The sequence below is a fragment of the Moschus berezovskii genome, chromosome 1 (genome assembly GCF_049115385.1).
Source record: "Moschus berezovskii isolate FMDL1 chromosome 1, NW_MosBer_1.0, whole genome shotgun sequence".
NCBI lineage: Eukaryota > Metazoa > Chordata > Mammalia > Artiodactyla > Moschidae > Moschus > Moschus berezovskii.
Window position 1 is genome coordinate 7,490,560 of NC_142460.1, and position 18,510 is coordinate 7,509,069.

The following is an 18,510-nucleotide window of genomic DNA, read 5'->3' on the forward strand; positions in this document are numbered from 1 at the left end:
TATGTAGACATTTTTAAGATGTGAATTAAAAATTGTTTTAAAACCCCAGGGTTTTATACGAATCAGCTGTTGCCAGTATTGTAAAATAGAATTTCACATGAACTGCTGGAAGAAGTTAAAAACTACAACCTTCAATGATAAAATTGACAAGGTAAGACTGACAAGATTTTCTGGATTTTTTAGTATGTTTATTGTATATTGATTTTTCTTCCCCAAGAATCTTCAAGAAAAGTCTTAAGTGAATATGAATTTCTCTCTTTGTGTGAGACATAATTGGAAGGTGTTAAAGTTTTAATGATAGAAGGTATTAAAGTTTTAATGATAAAGTAGAAAGTTTTTGTTTTTCATTTCTACAAGTGTAAAGGCAGTAACCATAGAGGCTTTTAATCAATTGTTGAACCCCCCCTTTCATGTTGGGAATGTATGATCAAAAATAAGTGACTTAATGTTATGATGTAGAATTGGGGCCTCAAATTTTTTATTTTCTGAAAACATTTGAGATAATTTGTACTAAGAAATCAACTTAAATTTTGTGTTGCCACATTTGGTTGGAGTTTCTCTTAATTAGCGAGATAATTGTGTTAATTACCATTAGCCAGATATACTTTGAGAGCAGTCATAGTTTAATAATCTTCATTCATAGACTTTGTTTCTGATCCATATAAACTATGGACTTAAAAAAAAAAGAACCTTATTCTACACTAGTTCAGTTCTTTCGCTCAGTCGTGTCTGACTCTTTGCGACCCTCCCTATGAATCACAGCACGCCAGGCCTCCCTGTCTATCACCAACTCCTGGAGTTCACTCAATCAAACTCATGTCCTTAGCCTCATATAAAGCCCTGTCCTTATTGAGAAAAGAATAAGGTGGTTGTGCTAGGTGAATGCTAGCAGAAGTAATCATTAAAGTTTAGTAAAAATAAATTCTCATATTTTACACATTTTCATGTTGTTATCTAGAGGTATGATGATGTGACCAAATAACTGTTGCCGTTGAGGCGCTCGTGCTGGGTCTTTGTCTCACTTTAATTGAGCTTCTCTAGCTATACCCTCAGGGCAGTGGTGCTAAAGTTCAGACGGTAAAGAATTCTCCTGCAATGCAGGAGACCCGGGTTCAATCCCTGGGTCAGGAAGATCCTCTGGAGAAGGGCATGGCAACCCACTCCAGTATTCTTACCTGGAGAATCCCATGGACAGAGGATCCTGGTGGGCTGCAGTCCATGGGATCGCAAAGAGTCGGACACAGTCGCAAACTACCACTACCAGCTATACCCATGCCCTTAGTGGTCCTACCATTCCCATGGGTTGAAGTACCCTCTGTATATTAGCTTTCACTAGGGTACCTTGAAGTAACTTGAATGTCTCATGACTTAAAGTAAGAAAGGCTTGTTTCTTGCTTACATTACTTGTCTGCAGTTTTGCAGTTGTTGTCCAGGATTGGGCAGTGGCAGCTCTAGTCTGTGGGGCTGTGGACTTTGTTTCTTAATTGAAGTTGAAGAGTGACTGGGACATGTTCTTGTGATCTAGAGGAAAGAGCAGTGACCAGTCCACTCAGCATTTCTTAAAGCTTTGGTGTGGATGGTAGCACACGTCAGGGCAGCTCACCTTACGTGACCAAGCAAGTCAGGTGGACAGCCCTGCAGCTGGAGGCTCTGGAAATCAGATGGCAGTGAGCAGGGACTTTGCAGTGCCTCCTGAAGAAGGTTTTAGATCATATTTTGACTCTTCCGTGGTTAAAATGGCATACATGTGTACATTTATGCCAAGATGTAACCCCCCCCCACTTTTTTAAATCAAATAGGATTTTCTGCAAGGAATTTGTCTTACTCCTGATTGTGAAGGAATCATTTCAAAGATTATCATCTTCAGTAGTGGTGGTCAAGTTAAATGTAAAGTAAGTAGACACTGGGGAAATCTCATTAAATTGATAACCAAAATGCTTATATCTTACATGATGTAAATTTATAGAACTTAAACTATTTGGGTCTTGCATTTTCCAGGAATGAAATAGTTACTTAATATAAGAAATTATAGGAAATAATAGGATGTAAGAATGCTGCTTCTCTCTTTTTTTTTTTGAAAAGAATGATTCTTTGCAATTAAGGATTCTCGTGTTCTTTTGTCTCCTAAAAGGCAAAGGAGGTTTTTTGCATTTCAGTTTTACTGATTTTACTCCTTTTGATAACCTTGTTTTTTAAATTTCCAGTAAACTTTTTGGTGTTGACAAGGTTTGGGATCTTAGGGAGGGAGGAGAGGGTCTTGAGCTGCACTATGTGGGAGCTGTAGGAGTGGGTTGTTGTAATGACATCTGTCGTTCATTTGATCTTTTGCTTACTCTTAATGTTTTTTTAACCTTCTTTAACTGTGTGTACTCTCTTGTTCTTCTTTTTAGTAAATTGTGTTGCTAAAGTGTTCTGGGCTTTTGTTTGGGTCAGAGTATCATTACTGTTCTCTATCAATTTGGATGTTGATTATGCTTTTGAAATGCTTGTTAAACTTGTGATTTTATGCTTAATGTCATGGGAGCATGAGGCAAATTTTAGATGTCTCTGTTTTATTTAAAGTTTGAACACAAGGTCATTAAAGAAAAGGTTCCTCCAAGACCTATCCTGAAACAGAAATGTTCTAGGTAAGATTTTTAATAATGAGATTAATAATGTCCATTAGAATATGATTCTGTTAAATGCATATTTCTAAATAATGCTGTTTTAAAAATTGGCTCAGCACACATATCCAAATAAGTAGTTTTGAAGTGAATTTTATAGGTATTTATAACTTTCAAGACAACTTATCCTCGAATAGTTTGCTAAAAACTTGAATAAGAAGCATTTTTTAGTGATTGAACTTATAAGTAAAATTATGACATTTGAACTATGAAATGACGTGTTCAGTAGATTTGGCATTTGGATAAGAATTACATACTTAGCTCTCAGTTGTTTACACTTACGTTCCAAAAACATCTTTCCTTTTGCTGTCTTCAGCAAACATTTTGAACCAGTGACTCTTTCTTACCCTGAAATACTCAACAAACTGTCAAAATCAGTCACTTTTCTGTTATCTTCTTGTTCAAATCAAATAATTCAGTCCTTTTTTTCTTTTCTTTTTTGCCCTGCTTTTTGTTTTCCATTTTAAGAAGCTTTTTTTTTTTTTTTAATCATTGGTGACCAAGAAAAAGCTAAAGAAAAGATGAGTTATTTGTTGAAGAGAATTTATTGTAGCTGTATTGACCAAATTTGAGTGTTGTGGATCATTATTGGGTTGTGAAAATATTTTACGGTGGAAATGAGTATTTACATGTATTATCTTGCATGGTAATTTTTTACCATTCCTCTTTACCCTAATGGTATCTTCTGTCCATGGGTATAATATCTGTATGATCTACATATGCATCCTTAATTAGAAATCACTTAGTCATTGATGTGGTTGTTTTTATGAAACAAGTACACTTGTTTTGACTGAATTGACCATGTGTCAAAAGTTTTTTATATTGAACAGAGGATATAGTCCCAAGTTCTAACTAAAAAAGAAAACTTCTAGTTTATTGTTTGGAGATTGGCTTCTACAGTAGGCAAAGGAAAGTAGTTGATTGAGTTCATAACAAAAGTGAATTGTCACTAATTATAATTATTTATCAGCCTAGAGAAGTTGAGGCTGAAAGAAGACAAAAAATTGAAGCGAAAGCTCCAAAAAAAGGAAGCAAAAATATTAGCACAAGAAAGACTGGAAGAGGACTTAAGGGAAAGTAACCCACCAAAAACTGAAGAGCAGAGAGGTATGCTGGGAGTCTGAGGCATGATGAGAATCACACATTCTTGCTTAAAAGTGTGAACAAATATTCGTCTTGTTGGGCTTTTATGTTAATACTTGAATTGAAATTTAGATTTCCCTTGGTATTTTAATACTATCAGCATCTTTTGATTACCCTCCGATGGGGAGGGGAGTGGTGTAAGGAATGTCGAATTTAGAAGTAATATACAGGAATTGAAAACACTTTTCCTACCACTTACTCAGGGCAGATTGTCTCAGTTCCCTTATCTCCAAAGTGAACATGAAAATAGTATTTGAAATTCCACATGTATGTTTGAACTTTAAATTAGCCACTGATTATCTGAAGTATGCTGCTTCACATAAAGAAGCAGTTCATATAAGATGCCAGAGAGATTACCTCGTGTTTTATGCTCATCTCATCAGCATTCCCTGATCAACATGGGAGCAGTCTCAGTGATTTACTGTCCCTGTGGACACATTTACTTTCAAGTTTTGTGTTTTTTTTTTTAATGTATGGTTTCAGGTGTACAACATAATGATTTGATATTTTATATATTGCAAAATGATTACCACAATAAATCCAGTTAACATCCACCGCCATACATACAGAATATTTTTTTCATGATGAGAACTTTCAAGGTCTACATGCTACACGAAACAGTATTATTAACGATAGTCATTGTACTGTGCACTGTATCCCCAGGACTACTTTCCGTTTGAGTTAAAGTAAATTATTCTCATTTTCTACTATGATGACTGTTGCCAGCGTTAATATTTCCTCTTGCTGTCTTTGTTTTTCATCTCGTTGTTGTTTAGTCACTAAGTCATGTCTGACTTTTTGCAACTCCATGGACTGCAGCACACCAGGCTTCCCTGTCCTTTACTGTCTCCCAGAGTTTGCTCAGACTCATGTCCATTGAGTTAGTGATGCCATCCAACCATTTCATCCTCTGTCACCCCCTTCTCCTCTTGCCCTCAATCTTTCCCAGCATCAGGGTCTTTTGCAGAGAATCAGCTCTTTGCATCAGGTGGCCGGAGTATTAAGAGTTTCAGCATCAATCCTTCTAATGAATATTCAGGGTTGATTTCCTTTAGGATTGACTGGTTATTCCATTAATGTTTCAGAAATTAATCAGAACTGTCTTTTCTACTGAAAAAAAATTTAGGGAACATCATTTACATTATATATTTTTTTGTATTTGTATGTTATTTACTATATTAGCATCAAGAGGCTAAATGGCCACTTTTGGGGGGAAATGCCTGGGTAGGAAGATGCACTTTTGAGATACTGCAGTCGTTAACTCCACAGGTCTATGATTTAGGATTCAGCAGTAAGATAAATAACACATATTTATCCAGATTCAACCAAATATTGTCTTTATACTGAAGCAATGATCCCTTAAACTCCAGGGGGAAAAAAAAGCTTTACATTTATGCCTGAAACGTATTTATTGAGTGTAAAATTTGAGTAGTCGGTAAGGCTCTGTTAATATTGTTGAGGAAAGTAACCTTATTCTAGAGGAACTAAGTTTTTGATGTTACATTAGTGGTACCAGTGAAGGAAATAAGATACTTGATAATGTTTGATTTACTGTGAAGTTTCATGTCTTTTAAAGGCACTTTTAAAGTTAAATACTTTATATATCTAATTTAAAAGTTCTTAGGTTATTTAAAACAACATAAAGAATACGAGTCATGGATTATATTGCTATGTAATTCCCTAGTGGCCCAGACAGTAAAGAATTTGCCAGCAATGCAGGAGATGCAGGTTCGATCCTTGGGTTGGGAGTATCCCCTGGAGAAGGGAATGGCTACCTAGACTAGTATTCTTGCTGGAGAATTCCATGGATAGAGGACCCTAGCAAGGCTACAGTGCACAGGGTCTCAAAGAGTCGGACACAACTGAGTGACTAGCACTTTGACTTCACTTTCACACACAATGTTAGGTTAAGTTTTTCAGAGTTTATGTTTTTGCAAATTGGTCCTCTTTCTCCTTTTTACTAACCAGTGTTATTCATCCTTAGAAACTATCAACCATGTCCAAAGTTGCCAGTTCCTTGATGACAGAATTCTGCAGTGCATAAAGCAGTACGCTGACAAGATTAAATCTGGGATACTGAATACTTCCAAGCTTCTCAAAGAATTGCTTTCTTGGAAGGTTTTAACCACGGAAGACTACACAACGTGTTTTTCTAGCAGAAATTTCTTGAATGAAGCAGTGGACTATGTCATTCGTCATTTGATCCAAGAAAAGAACAGAGTAAAGACAAGGGTATTTCTGCATGTTTTGAGTGAACTTAAAGAAGTGGAGCCAAAATTAGCCACCTGGATCCAGAAACTTAATAGCTTTGGTATGTCTCTTAATTGTAGAGATGCAGTTCTGTAGGAGGATAAATACAGGCCTCTGAATCCTTCATTTTACTATCATTTATGATTTTTTTAAATGTAGAACTACAGATTTGTATGATTAAAAAGCACTGTTTCCTGAAGTTCACAATTTTTAGGTTACCTTATCGATAGGTTGACTTCCCTGGTGGCTTAGATGGTAAAGTGTCTGCCTATAGTGCGGGAGACCCAGGTTCAGTCCCTGGGTTGGGAACATCTCCTGGAGAAGGAAATGACAACCCACTCCAGTATTGTTGCCTGGAAAATCCCATGGACAAAGGAACCTGTTAGGCTACAATCCATGGGGTCGCAAAGAGTTGGACATGACTGAGCGACTTCACTTTCTTTCTATAGATAGGTTACCTTGTGCTTTTGTGAAAGATGTCAACTTACTGAGGCCAGTCAGTAAGAAAGTCCAGTCCTGTGTTATGCTCAACTATTGTCAGTGTTAACTTTGTGTTAACAACTCTCTGTTAACAGTTGTTAACTTTGTGACTACTAGGCACTCCCCTGGGTAAATAGCACCCCTTGGAGTCAGCTGCTCAGGGGTGGAATTTGGAGGGGAGAGTGGATGGAGCTGTGGATAATTGGTTAGGACCACCTATGGCAGATCTCTATCTAAGGATCAAGAGAAATGTCCTGGGGCTGACTTTCAGCAGCATGAATCACAGGATCATAAAACTGAGGTGCTCTGTCTTGATTTTCCTAGTTTGGTTGAGGAAGAACCTTCAAGCGGGCTCTTTACCAGACCTACTCAGGGACCATGGAAGGCAGTGGCAGAGAAAGCTGTCGACTGACCCTAGAGGATGGGGTCCTTGGGCACCTACCATGGCCTTGTTTATCCCTGTGACTGATGTGGCCACTGCCTAGCACAGTAGACAATTCAGTCAGCAGCTGTTGGGTAAGAGGCTAGTGGGAGCCATAGCAGCGGCCCGAAGAGATTGCCGGCCTGACCTGCCTTAGAGACGGGAGCTCGTGGAACACTATAGAGTTTCAGAGATTGTGGTACCAAGTTTCTGTCAGTGGAGACAAAGTGAGGTGGCAGTACACTTGGTGTAGTTGATCACTGATGTTGCTGCTGTGAACATATGTCTCCATGGGTTTCTGGCCCCATGAAATTATTCCCAAGTGATGTTGCCATTAGTGTCTACTAAACAGACAAGGAAGTGATAAATTTTTTTGATATTTCTTACTTTAATTTGCTTTATTTAACAAAGATTAAAGTGGGTGGAAGCGGGGTTAGCATTTCAGTACGAGGTGTGATCTGCTGCCTTCCTCTCATTGAGCACATGCTCTGATGTGAGCTGTAGATGGAGATTTGAATGTGGTTATTTCTTCATCCATGATTCCCTTAAACCTAGAACCATGTGAGTATTTTACGTGGTCGCTGATTCTTGTGTTTAAATACACTGATTTTTCATGTAACATAACCTCTGCAAAACTGTTGGGTCCGGAAGGCCCAGCTGTCTGGGGTAGTTTTGACTTGGCAGTCTCTGCTTCATTTGTAGGCTGAGAGCCCGTGACCTGTCCAGAGTTAGAGACGCAGGGGGAGAGAGCAGAGCCGGCCCTTGCTTTTGGCTCCTGTGTTAGCACGCAGCAGGCTCACCTCCTTTCAGTAGTAGTGCCTGAGGGTGCAGCCACCCCTTTCTCTGGAGTTGTAGAGCCGGGAGGAAGATCGGGAATAGTGACCACCTGGAATCTTGTGAGGAGGGTCAGGGGCCACGGTGTTCGAGGGGATGAGGTGCATTCTTGAAGGTGTTGGATGAAGAGTTCACCCATTTTCTGTTTTAAAGGCATTTGGGAAGTTCCATATATTATTGATGTTTTGTTATTATAGAACATATGTAGAAAAGCATTGTAAAATCTAGCGAGCTTGTACTAATTGGAAGGAAAATCATTATGAAGTAGTGAAAAGTTGCTGTTATATTTTTTAAGGAATTTAATGCCTTTAAAAAATTCCTTTTCTGGGCCTTCCCTGGTGGTCCAGTGGTGAAGACTTCATGTTCCCAGGTTCAGTCCCTGGTCAGGGAACTAGATCCCTCATGCCATAACTAAGACTCAGCACAGCCAAATAAATAAGAATAAATACTAAAAAATTCCTTTTTTTCCTAAGTCTAATAAAAATAGCTAGAATAATAGAAGCCTTTGGCCCACCTTTTTCAACTAATAGGTAAGAATTACTATATTTAGCATATTCATATGAAATGGTGTTTCTGAAATCCATAATATCTTGAATAAGTTTATTCTCAAGTATTTAAATGTTTTCACTGAAAATGTAAGCAAACTATAATAGAACTGCTTTCCAAGGTGTGAAACTGAATGTGATTTTATAGCAAATAATCCTCCCTTCTTCTGACTTGGGTTTTGTTTTTATTATAGGCTTAGATGCCACAGGACCTTTCTTTTCTCGTTATGGGGCTCCTCTTAAGGAGCTTGATTTTAGCATCGTGACTTTTCTCTGGAATGAGAAATACGGTCATAAGCTAGGCTCTATAGAAGGAAAGCAACTTGATTATTTCTATGAGCCTACGTCACTGAAAGAAGCGCGGTGTTTAATATGGCTGCTGGAAGAACACAGAGACAAGTTCCCAGCACTGCATAATGCCTTGGATGAGTTCTTTGATATAATGGGTATGTGGACAGTTTCAATTTGTGTCTAAGGAAAAAGTCTTCAAAGGATCTAGCTTACTTAGATACTTAACAAAGAAAATGATGAAAATTATTATGCTGTATCTGGCTTATTTGGGGAAGTTAGTATTAAGAACAGTGATTTTTTCATACACTAAAGCCTTTTGGCTCAGAGGTTAACGCGTCTGCCTCCAATGCGGGAGACCCTGGTTCGATCCCTGGGTCGGGAAGATCCCCTGGAGAAGGAAATGGTAACCCACTCCAGTATTCTTGCCTGGAGAATCCCATGGATGGAGAAGCCTGGTAGGCTACAGTCCACGGGGTCGCAAAGAGTCGGACACGACTGAGTGACTGAACAGAACAGAAAGCCTTTTTACTCTGTGGATCTCAGTGTTGTCAAGACACTCAGATGGATACATTACATGGACTGTTCTCATTGTAGGTGTTTTGACAGTGTAATGGCAAAGATTATATATATATTAAAGGGATGGAGTTTCTTAGGAAATCGTTTGATTTATAGCATTCAAGGGCACATTGGCCTGCAGAAGGAGGCAGTGTTTGCAGAATCTAGAACAGATAGCACATCTGCTACGGTGGGAAGTCAGAAAAGGAGGCTGTGGCCCAGCTACACCCCAACTCAATTTGTTAGAAATCTTTTACTGCTGCTTCAACACCGTGTGCTAGGTGTGATAACAGGGAATTCAGAAATGCTTACACTAGTCCTTGCCCTCAGGACCGTATGTTTAGAAAAAGGAGTAAAATGAATGTACAAGTAACTGTACTTTGGGAGAAGAGAGGGCCAGGAGAAGTGCTGAGGGTTCCCCTCCTCAGGAAGAGGAACTCCTTGGTGCAGGGGTAGAGTCCACGCCTGGCTGCGAACAGGGAGGTGGATTTGACAGTTGATGTCCAGAGTTAGACACGTCCTTCAATTCTGAATTTAAATTTCTTAACTTTGGTACTACATATATCTTAAGAGATATATGGATGTAGGATAATATAGGATACTGTCTCTCCCTGTCCTCTTCCTTTTCCCTTCTCATCAGACGTCTGCTTTATGTATTGTCAGGAGTTAGACTTTCAAATTTCATGCTATTTGTTTTAAAGGGTACGTGAAAAGGTTTTGGCCTTATACTAAAGAGTTACGCATTATGAAAGTCAAATACAGTATAAGGAACTGAAAAGCTTACTTTTGTTTTGGTTCTTAGGAGAGAGCACACTCAGATATAGGTGGATTTATTTTCCAAGGACACTGCTTCATGACTGGGAGTGACATGCTTCTTGATACCCTGGATTGATTCCTCTCAGCTTGCTGCTGCTGGGAATAAAATGCTTTTCTGGGACTGAGCTTACAAAAGTTGATGCATGTTTGGATCGCACAGGACAATTCCACAGGACACAATTCCCTTTCATTGTGCATTTTCTCTGGTTCTTGTGTTCTGTGCCTGAAACACCCAATCCATCCAGCTGTGACAGTTTCTCTGCTCTCAGTCATAGGGTTGCAAGCCACCAACCAAATGACCAGCCAACAGATTTTCAAGTCCACTACCTCTGCCTCTCACCCTTACTGCAACATTTTCAATTTTATCTCCTTTCATTTAAAGGAATGATTACATTGATTAAAAACTTCAAAATCCACTGATCTTATAAATTAACAGTGCTCAATAACATCACCAGTGCTGTGATAATTGGGAGACCCAAACTCTCTCTTGGATCCCGTGTGCATATCTCCCTCTTGGAATGGCTTAAACCACATGAGATTTATCTCAGATAATAATGCTTTATATATCATTTTCAAGCAGGAAATGCTGAAATTGGTCTCGACCCTTCCTCTTGCCTTTTACCCCTTATCTAGTTTGTTGCCAAGTCAAGTAAGCTGTATTCTTGATCTGCCCTTCCCTGTCCATCTCCATTCCCTAGGCCAGGATTAATAACCTTTCCATGATCTCACTAGTCTCCAACTGGTCTCCATGTCCTCCAAACCGCTCTCTCACACTGCTTCTGCTGACTCTTCTAGAACATCTGTCTGATCCTCTTAAATATTCTGTTTGGGAAACACTTCCTTCCTTTTGCCTGCAGGTTGAAGTCACAGTGTCTGTCTGGGCTCAGCAGCGTGCTCCCGTCTCCCTGTGGAATGTACACCTCACTTCCTGCTGCTCCCAAACCTGCCTTGTGCTGTCCCTGCTTACATCCCAGCCTCTTGCCTGCTCATCTGAAGTCCTCTGTTCCCCACAGCCCTCCCTGACACTTCCTTGGGCTGCTCCCCTTGAAGACTTCATTCTTCTGTCAGCTTTTTTCCACTACATTTACTGTGGCCTTTAGCACACTGGCCTGTGGTGTTTGCCTCTCTTGTGTAGTTTGCAGAACATGAGCTTATTGATGGCAGGGACTTTTCTAAACATTTCTGTATTCCCAGTACCTAGCACACATAGAGTTTGGTATCTAGAAAAAACTCAAGTTGTACTGAGTTAGATTGAAATTTCGTGATTCTTAGTAGTTGGTTTTCCACTGAGTCAGCCATTTTGCTCTTGGTTTCTAAACTAAATTTGTGTCAAAGCCAAATAAGGAGTAGGACATAGTGGATGTTAGTAGTATCTGGGGTGGTTTTCTTTAAGGACTTCGTGTATCGTACGGCAGTTTCGTTTCCTTACAAAACCATCTGTATCTTCTAACAGACAGCTGCTGCACTGTATTAAGGAAACAGGACAGTGGTGACGTGCCAGTAAGTGATTCCATCATTTTCAGTGTTACATTCTAATTTGCGTCAGCCAAAGGAGGAGAGGAGGACCTGGTGTTAGTTTACATCCCAGGAGGCACTCCAGAACCAAATCTGGAGGACTTCTGGATAACATGACAATGTTCTTAGAAAGGGTAATCCCAATCTTCCTCTTGGAACAACAGTCAGCACACTCTGCAGCTTAAATTAGACAGTGTCCATAAATTTTCACAACTAATGAATGTTAATCATAGCAATAGAAAGGGAGTTCTTGAGTCATCTGATGGCATAAAAATGAAATGTTACCTTGTAATGATTAAAATTATGTTTTGTTCTGTAAGGAAAACAAATGGATTTTGAGTGGCTTATAATTGAGCTTAAAAAGTTAAAATAATTCCAGAGCTGTCTTCCTTAATTAGTTTGTGGCAGTTTTCGAACAGAGAAATACTTGTTTAATGATTTTTTTTAGGATCAAGTTGTCTATACTTAAAATTTTGTCTTCGTTCAGTCAGATCCTATCTGGCTGACTGTGGAAGCACAGATGACATAACCCCATGGGAAGTTAGATGCTGCTTCTAATTTCACTGTTGGTCCCCTGGTGTCTGGCCAAGTGCAGAATGTCTAGTTTGCTTAATAAAGGAAAATCATTAAAATATGATAAGCACATAGCTGGAATTACTTTATAAATCTCATTAATTACTTGAAATGACATAAACCTTGTGGAAAATGAGTACCAGTATCTTAAGTTGGAACGATTAATTTTAGTTATATAGCATTAGGTGTCATTTAGCATTTTTATTTTCTATTATAAATCAAAACAGTGGGGCTTAACACACTAAAGTGTTAATTTTTGGTAAACATTTTATGTACTTCAACTTAGGACCAGTCTATGAAAACCAAAATGGTATCTTTATAACATATGGTAGCTTCATTATATTATTATTTGAGTGTTCAGTAATTTTTTTTTTTTTTTTACTTTTTAGTTTAATTCTGCCAAGATAAAAAACAAAGGCAAGAAAAAGAAACCAAAAGGTTCAAAGGTACGGAGTATTTTCTGTATTGATTCTTAATTGAATTTATAAATAAGAATTAACTAGTTCTTGGGATATTTTGAAGAACTTTGTAGAGAAAGACTTCCTAGGCTTTGAAGATGTTTTGCAGTTTTCTACATTTTGAGGAAGCTTAAGTTTCATGTCCTATATAAATAATTCTTAATAGAGACTATTATCCTTTCATTTTCTAGGTTTTTCCTAGTGAAATCATTGTCGTAATGTAGCACTTTTTATGGCTGTTCATCAGTGTGGCCAAGGCTGGGTTGTTAACCTTGGTTCTACCAATTATTATTTTTATTATCTCTGTGACCTTGGGCAAATTGACTTCCCTGTGCCCTCGTGTCACTATCTGTATGACAAGACATGATGCATATTATTATTAATTAATGGAATTATTACCTAAATATTCAAAGTAAAAATGCTGAGACTTCCCTGGTGGTCCAGTGGTTAAGCCTTCACTTTCCAGTGCCCGGGAAGAGGATTCAGTCCCTGGTTAGGCAGCTAAGATCCCACATGCCTTGTGGCCAGAAAGCACCAGAACATGAACAACAGGAGCCAGTATTATAACAAATTCAATAAAGACTTTTAAAAAAAACTAAATACTAACCATCATGACAGAGTCTCAGAATTGATAGACTCCTTCCTTCCACTCACCTAAAACTCTGCTTCAAACCCATGAGATGACTAGGGCATTACTTTTCAGTCTTATGGTGGGTTCTTAATGGCTATCACAATTTGTGGGATCAAATGGGAGGCAGGGGTTGAAAATTAGGGGCGGATAAGAGTAGCTTAAAAGTTCCAGTACAACTTTTGTTTTATCTTTGACTGTATGTCTGTAATTTATCTAAAATGAGAGTTTCCACAGTGATAGTTTAAAATTTTTTGGAGTTCTAGAAACTGTCTAAATGTTAGCTTGTGCCTGTTTTTTTGGCTGTTTAAATTTTAATTACTGTATGTTCCTGTTTGCAAGAAAATTTAGGTAAGTCATATATGTTGGCAATTTTTGTGCATATTTATATGAGCATTCATCAGTTTTAGTGGTAAAGGTGGAAAATCATTATCATTTTTGTTTTTTAAACCAGCCTATGTTAGTTGGATCTGGAACACCTTCAGTCACACCAAACAATGAAACTGTCACTTCAGGTGAAGACCATATGTAAGCACAGTCTGAAAATTTTTGCTTTTATTTTAACTTAAAAGGTATATTAATCTGTGTCCTTTAAACTTGTCTTTTATTTCCCTAACTTCTCTGCCTCAAGACATGCATCTGTTATAACAACCTGATGTGACCTGTTGTGGTTGATTTATATAGTGTGGGCTGTCTGTGTTAAGAATTGATATAAACTGTATTAAAATCAGGGAGTTGATAACATTAATTTGATAGGGTTGAGAACTTACTATGTGCAGGATACTGTTGGAAAATCCTAGAAAATACTCTTTAAAATGTTCAATGAAGAGAATGTCCTGTTGATAATTACTAGGAAGATATTTTGGAGGCTGTATGTAATATTATGGTTCAACCTTAGGTATTAGCGATTTCCAGTGGATCTGGTTGTTGAAACTGAGTTTTCAAGAGACAGGTAGATACAAGAAATAAAACTAGTGAGTAGCAACAAGTTTTTTATATCATATTCCTTTATGGACCAAAGACCCACAAATTTTTCCCCCCACATTTCTTAAATGAGTTGTAGTAACAGTTGTTTTGCATATTTTCATGGACTCTTTCAGTGGGGGGATTGTTTTAAGTTTAAATAACAGCCTATATTTTGATAGCACTTATGTACCAGGCACTGTTTTAAGAGCTTTTTATGTATATATAAATTCATCTAATCCATTCTTCTTTCTTGGAGATAAATACTATTATATGCATTTTACACATAAGGAAGCTCAGGCACAGTGCAGTTGACTGTGCCTGAGGACACAAAGCTCATACACAGCAGAGCCAGAGTTTAAACCAGCAATCCGGTTTAGAACCCACACTCAACACTACTCCAGGTTTGCAGAGTGCTAGACTCTTATACTCTTTAGAAAAAAAAAGAATTTTTAAGTACCTTTTACCAGTCTCAATCTCACTTTAACTTAAATTGATCACCATTGTAATAAAACCTTTCATTTTGCTTTTTAACACGTTACAATTAATACAACATTGATTTTTTTCCTAAACCAGAAGTTTTAAAAAAAATTACTCTTGATAGCATGAGTAAGTAATTATAAATAAAAGAATTTGCTCAGTACTCAGGTATCTCTTGATTAAAGTTGTGGAAAGCTAACTTTTCTGCATTAAATTCTCTGGTAGTCCTGTTTTTGCATCCAAAAGTTGAATAATATGTTATCTTTATTCCAATTTAAATGTTATTCTGGGTCACCTAGAAGTTTATTATTCACAAGAAAATAATTTGTTTGTTTTATCAGCAAACGCAGTTTAAATTCTGCGGGCCCCTTTGTAGTGCCTGATCACCTTTGGCAGGATGTAGAAGAATTTGAAGCCCTGTATGAACAGCGCAGTAATAAGTATGTTGTCCGCAATAAGAAGCTGTGGGACATAAACCCAAAACAAAAGTGTTCAACTCTATATGAGTAAGTGTCTTAACATTCCTACAACTGTTACATTGATGCTGCCAGTAAAAGATCTTAAGTTGTTTTAAATTTGTGTCCCTTTCTATCTATTAAAAGAATCTGTGTTTGGCTCACAAACTCTGGGGAAGAAAAGTATTTCTATGGCTTTTGGTCATGTATTACACTAAGTTAATTGGAGATTTTTAACTATTAAATTAGAACCCTAATGTTTATTAGTTGTGTCAGTTTGCACTGCTAATGTAGATTCTTTGTATTTCCAAAACTGTCCTAGTGTGTCATGATAGGAATGATGAATGAAGCTTCTAGCCGTAATCTTCTATCATGAATTCCACAGTATATATTTGACAAGGAATAGTATGATTGTTTGCTCTCATTGTCTTCACGTTGATATGGTGTAGTTGTTTGGTGTCTCCTAAGCCCGGTGACACTTCCTGTGGCTTGGGGAAGTGCTGCCCTTCGCTGGGAAGGGATACCAGGACCTGGTGACTACTGCTGGGAGAGCCGTCCGTCTGGGATGGTAGTCCAGACACAGAGCCCTGTATCTCTGTATTGTACTGAAAACATGGCCTCCCGACATTCATCTAGGAAAAGATTTCCTTCTAAGAAACTTTGGGCTGAATTACTTCTGGTTTGAAAATGTGAAATTAACACTAGGGGACTTCCCTTGTGGTCCAGTAAGGTTAGGACTCTGCAGGGGGCACAGGTGTGATCTTTGGTCAGGGAACCAAGATCCCACATGCTGTGTGGCCAGAGGAAAAAAAAGAACACTAAAGTCAAGTCTGAGTGGGGTGGATAGAGTAACAGAGCTCAGGAAAATCTAAAAATCATTTGCTTTTTTTTTTTTTTTTAAGCTTGGGATTAATAAGTAGTACATGATGCTTTCTTTAGGGAAAGAAGATGAGGGGCTGAGATCTGCAATAGAAAATTAATTTGTAAGCGAACTCCTGGAAAACCCATCACTCATCTGTAATTTGGTTATTTTTTCTATTTTTCTCAGTTGCATTATTCCTCTTCAGTTTAGTTACATGCTCTTGGGTCCCTCTTCATAGTTTTTCTTCAGAGTTGAAGTGCTGAACAAATCATATTCCCAGAGAACTGGATGACAACCTGGAATCAGCTGTAAAACTATACTGTTGTTGTTGTTCGGTTGCTCAGTCGTATCCGACCCTTTGTGATCCCATGGACTGTAGTCCACCAGGCTCCTCTGTCCCTGGGGTTCTCAAGGCAAGAATACTGGAGTGGGTAGCCATTTCCTTCTCCAGGGGACTAGTATTTCTTAAAACATGCTAGACTTTGCTTCAAGCATCTAAACTGAAACTAAACTGTAGTTTTCAGGAGTTTGCATCTTAAAGACTATATTACCTTTATAAGTGGGAAGAAATTAAGTAACTTTATGAGAAAATAGGTTGATTTTTTGTGTATGGAGTTTATGTACTTTTTTGAAATGGAGTTTATATCTTATATTAGGAGAAAGTCAAGTTACAGGAAGTCACACCTCAGAACTTAATTCTTTCTTTGAATTTTCAAAAATAAACATGTAATGATGATTGAGCGGCAGTGAAACCAGTCTCTGGCCTTCCGCTCCCCAAGAAAGATGGAGCCAAAGATGGAGAAGCTCTATACAGTCAGCAAAAACAAGACCAAGAGCTGACTGTGGCTCATATCATGAACTCCTTATTGCCAAATTCAGACTTAAATTGAAGAAAGTAGGGAAAACCACTCGACCATTCAGATATGACCTAAATCAAATCTCTTATGATTATACAGTGGAAGTGAGAAATCTAAGGGACTATTGCTGATAGAGTGCCTGATGAACTATGGACGGAGGTTCGTGACATTGTATAGGAGACAGGGAGCAAGACCATCCCCATGGAAAAGAAATGCAAAAAAGCAAAATGGCTGTCTGAGGAGGCCTTACAAATAGCTGTGAAAAGAAGAGAAGCGAAAAGCACAGGAGAAAAGGAAAGCTATAAGCATCTGAATGCAGAGTTCCAAAGAATAGCAAGGAGAGATAAGAAAGCCTTCCTTGGCGATCAATGCAAAGAAATAGAGGAAAACAACAGAATATAAAAGACTGGAGATCTCGTCAAGAAAATTAGAGATACCAAGGGAACATTTCATGCAAAGATGGGCTCAATAAAGGACAGAAATGGTATGGACCTAACAGAAGCAGAAGATATTAAGAAGAGGTGGCAAGAATACACAGAAGAACTGTACAAAAAAGATCTTCACGACCAAGATAATCACGATGGTGTGATCACTGACCTAGAGCCAGACATCTTGGAATGTGAAGTCAAGTGGGCTTTAGAAAGCATCACTATGAACAAAACTAGTGGAGGTGATGGAATTCCCATGGAGCTATTTCAAATCCTGAAAGGTGATGCTGTGAAAGTGCTGCACTCAGTATGCCAGCAAATTTGGAAAACTCAGCAGTGGCCACAGGACTGGAAAAGGTCAGTCTTCACTCCAATCCCAAAGAAAGGGAATGCCAAAGAATGCTCAAACTACCGCACAATTGCACTCATCTCACACGCTAGTAAAGTCATGCTCAAAATTCTCCAAGCCAGTCTTCAGCAATATGTGAACCGTGAACTTCCAGATGTTCAAGCAGGTTTTAGAAAAGGCAGAGGCACCAGAGATCAAATTGCCAACATCCGCTGGATCATGAAGAAAGCAAGAGAGTTCCAGAAAAACATCTATTTCTACTTCATTGACTATGCCAAAGCCTTTGACTGTGTGGATCACAATGAACTGTGGAACATTCTGAAAGAGATGGGAATACCAGACCACCTGACCTGCCTCTTGAGAAACCTGTATGCAGGTCAGGAAGCAACAGTTAGAACTGGACATGGAACAACAGACTGGTTCCAAATAGGAAAAGGAGTACGTCAAGGTTGTATATTGTCACCCTGCTTATTTAACTTCTATGCAGAGTACATCATGAGGAACGCTGGGCTGGAAGAAGCACAAGCTGGAATCAAGATTGCTGGGAGAAATATCAATAACCTCAGATATGCAGATGACACCACCCTTATGGCAGAAAGTGAAGAGGAACTCAAAAGCCTCTTGATGAAAGTGAAAGAGGAGAGTGAAAAGGTTGGCTTGAAGCTCAACATTCAGAAAACAAAGATCATGGCATCTGGTCCCATCACTTCATGGGAAATAGATGGGAAAACAATGGAAACAGTGTCAGACTTTATTTTTGGGGGCTCCAAAATCACTGCGGATGCTGATTGCAGCCATGAAATTAAAAGACGCTTACTCCTTGGAAGGAAAGTTATGACCAACCTAGATAGCATATTAAAAAGCAGAGACATTACTTTGCCAACCAAAGTCCGTCTAGTCAAGGCTATGGTTTTTCCCGTGGTCATGTATGGATGTGAGAGTTG

At 38.5% G+C, this 18,510-nt stretch overlaps 1 protein-coding gene across 15 annotated transcripts in view; it reads left to right on the plus strand.

Annotated features, from left to right (window-relative positions):
* TTC3 (tetratricopeptide repeat domain 3) overlaps positions 1 to 18,510 on the plus strand; it is a 126,423-nt gene that overhangs the window by 69,706 nt on the left and 38,207 nt on the right. For all 15 annotated transcript variants that reach the window (XR_016037151.1, XM_088835066.1, XM_088835075.1 and 12 more), the window contains 10 exons: positions 50 to 151; positions 1,800 to 1,892; positions 2,563 to 2,627; positions 3,634 to 3,770; positions 5,791 to 6,117; positions 8,531 to 8,782; positions 11,452 to 11,498; positions 12,476 to 12,532; positions 13,627 to 13,700; positions 14,957 to 15,121. Coding sequence is in view for 14 of the 15 variants with exons in the window: in XM_088835066.1 (XP_088691192.1) it covers positions 50 to 151; positions 1,800 to 1,892; positions 2,563 to 2,627; positions 3,634 to 3,770; positions 5,791 to 6,117; positions 8,531 to 8,782; positions 11,452 to 11,498; positions 12,476 to 12,532; positions 13,627 to 13,700; positions 14,957 to 15,121 (1,319 nt within the window). In the remaining variant the exon portion in view is untranslated. The remainder of the gene's footprint in view (positions 1 to 49; positions 152 to 1,799; positions 1,893 to 2,562; positions 2,628 to 3,633; positions 3,771 to 5,790; positions 6,118 to 8,530; positions 8,783 to 11,451; positions 11,499 to 12,475; positions 12,533 to 13,626; positions 13,701 to 14,956; positions 15,122 to 18,510) is intronic.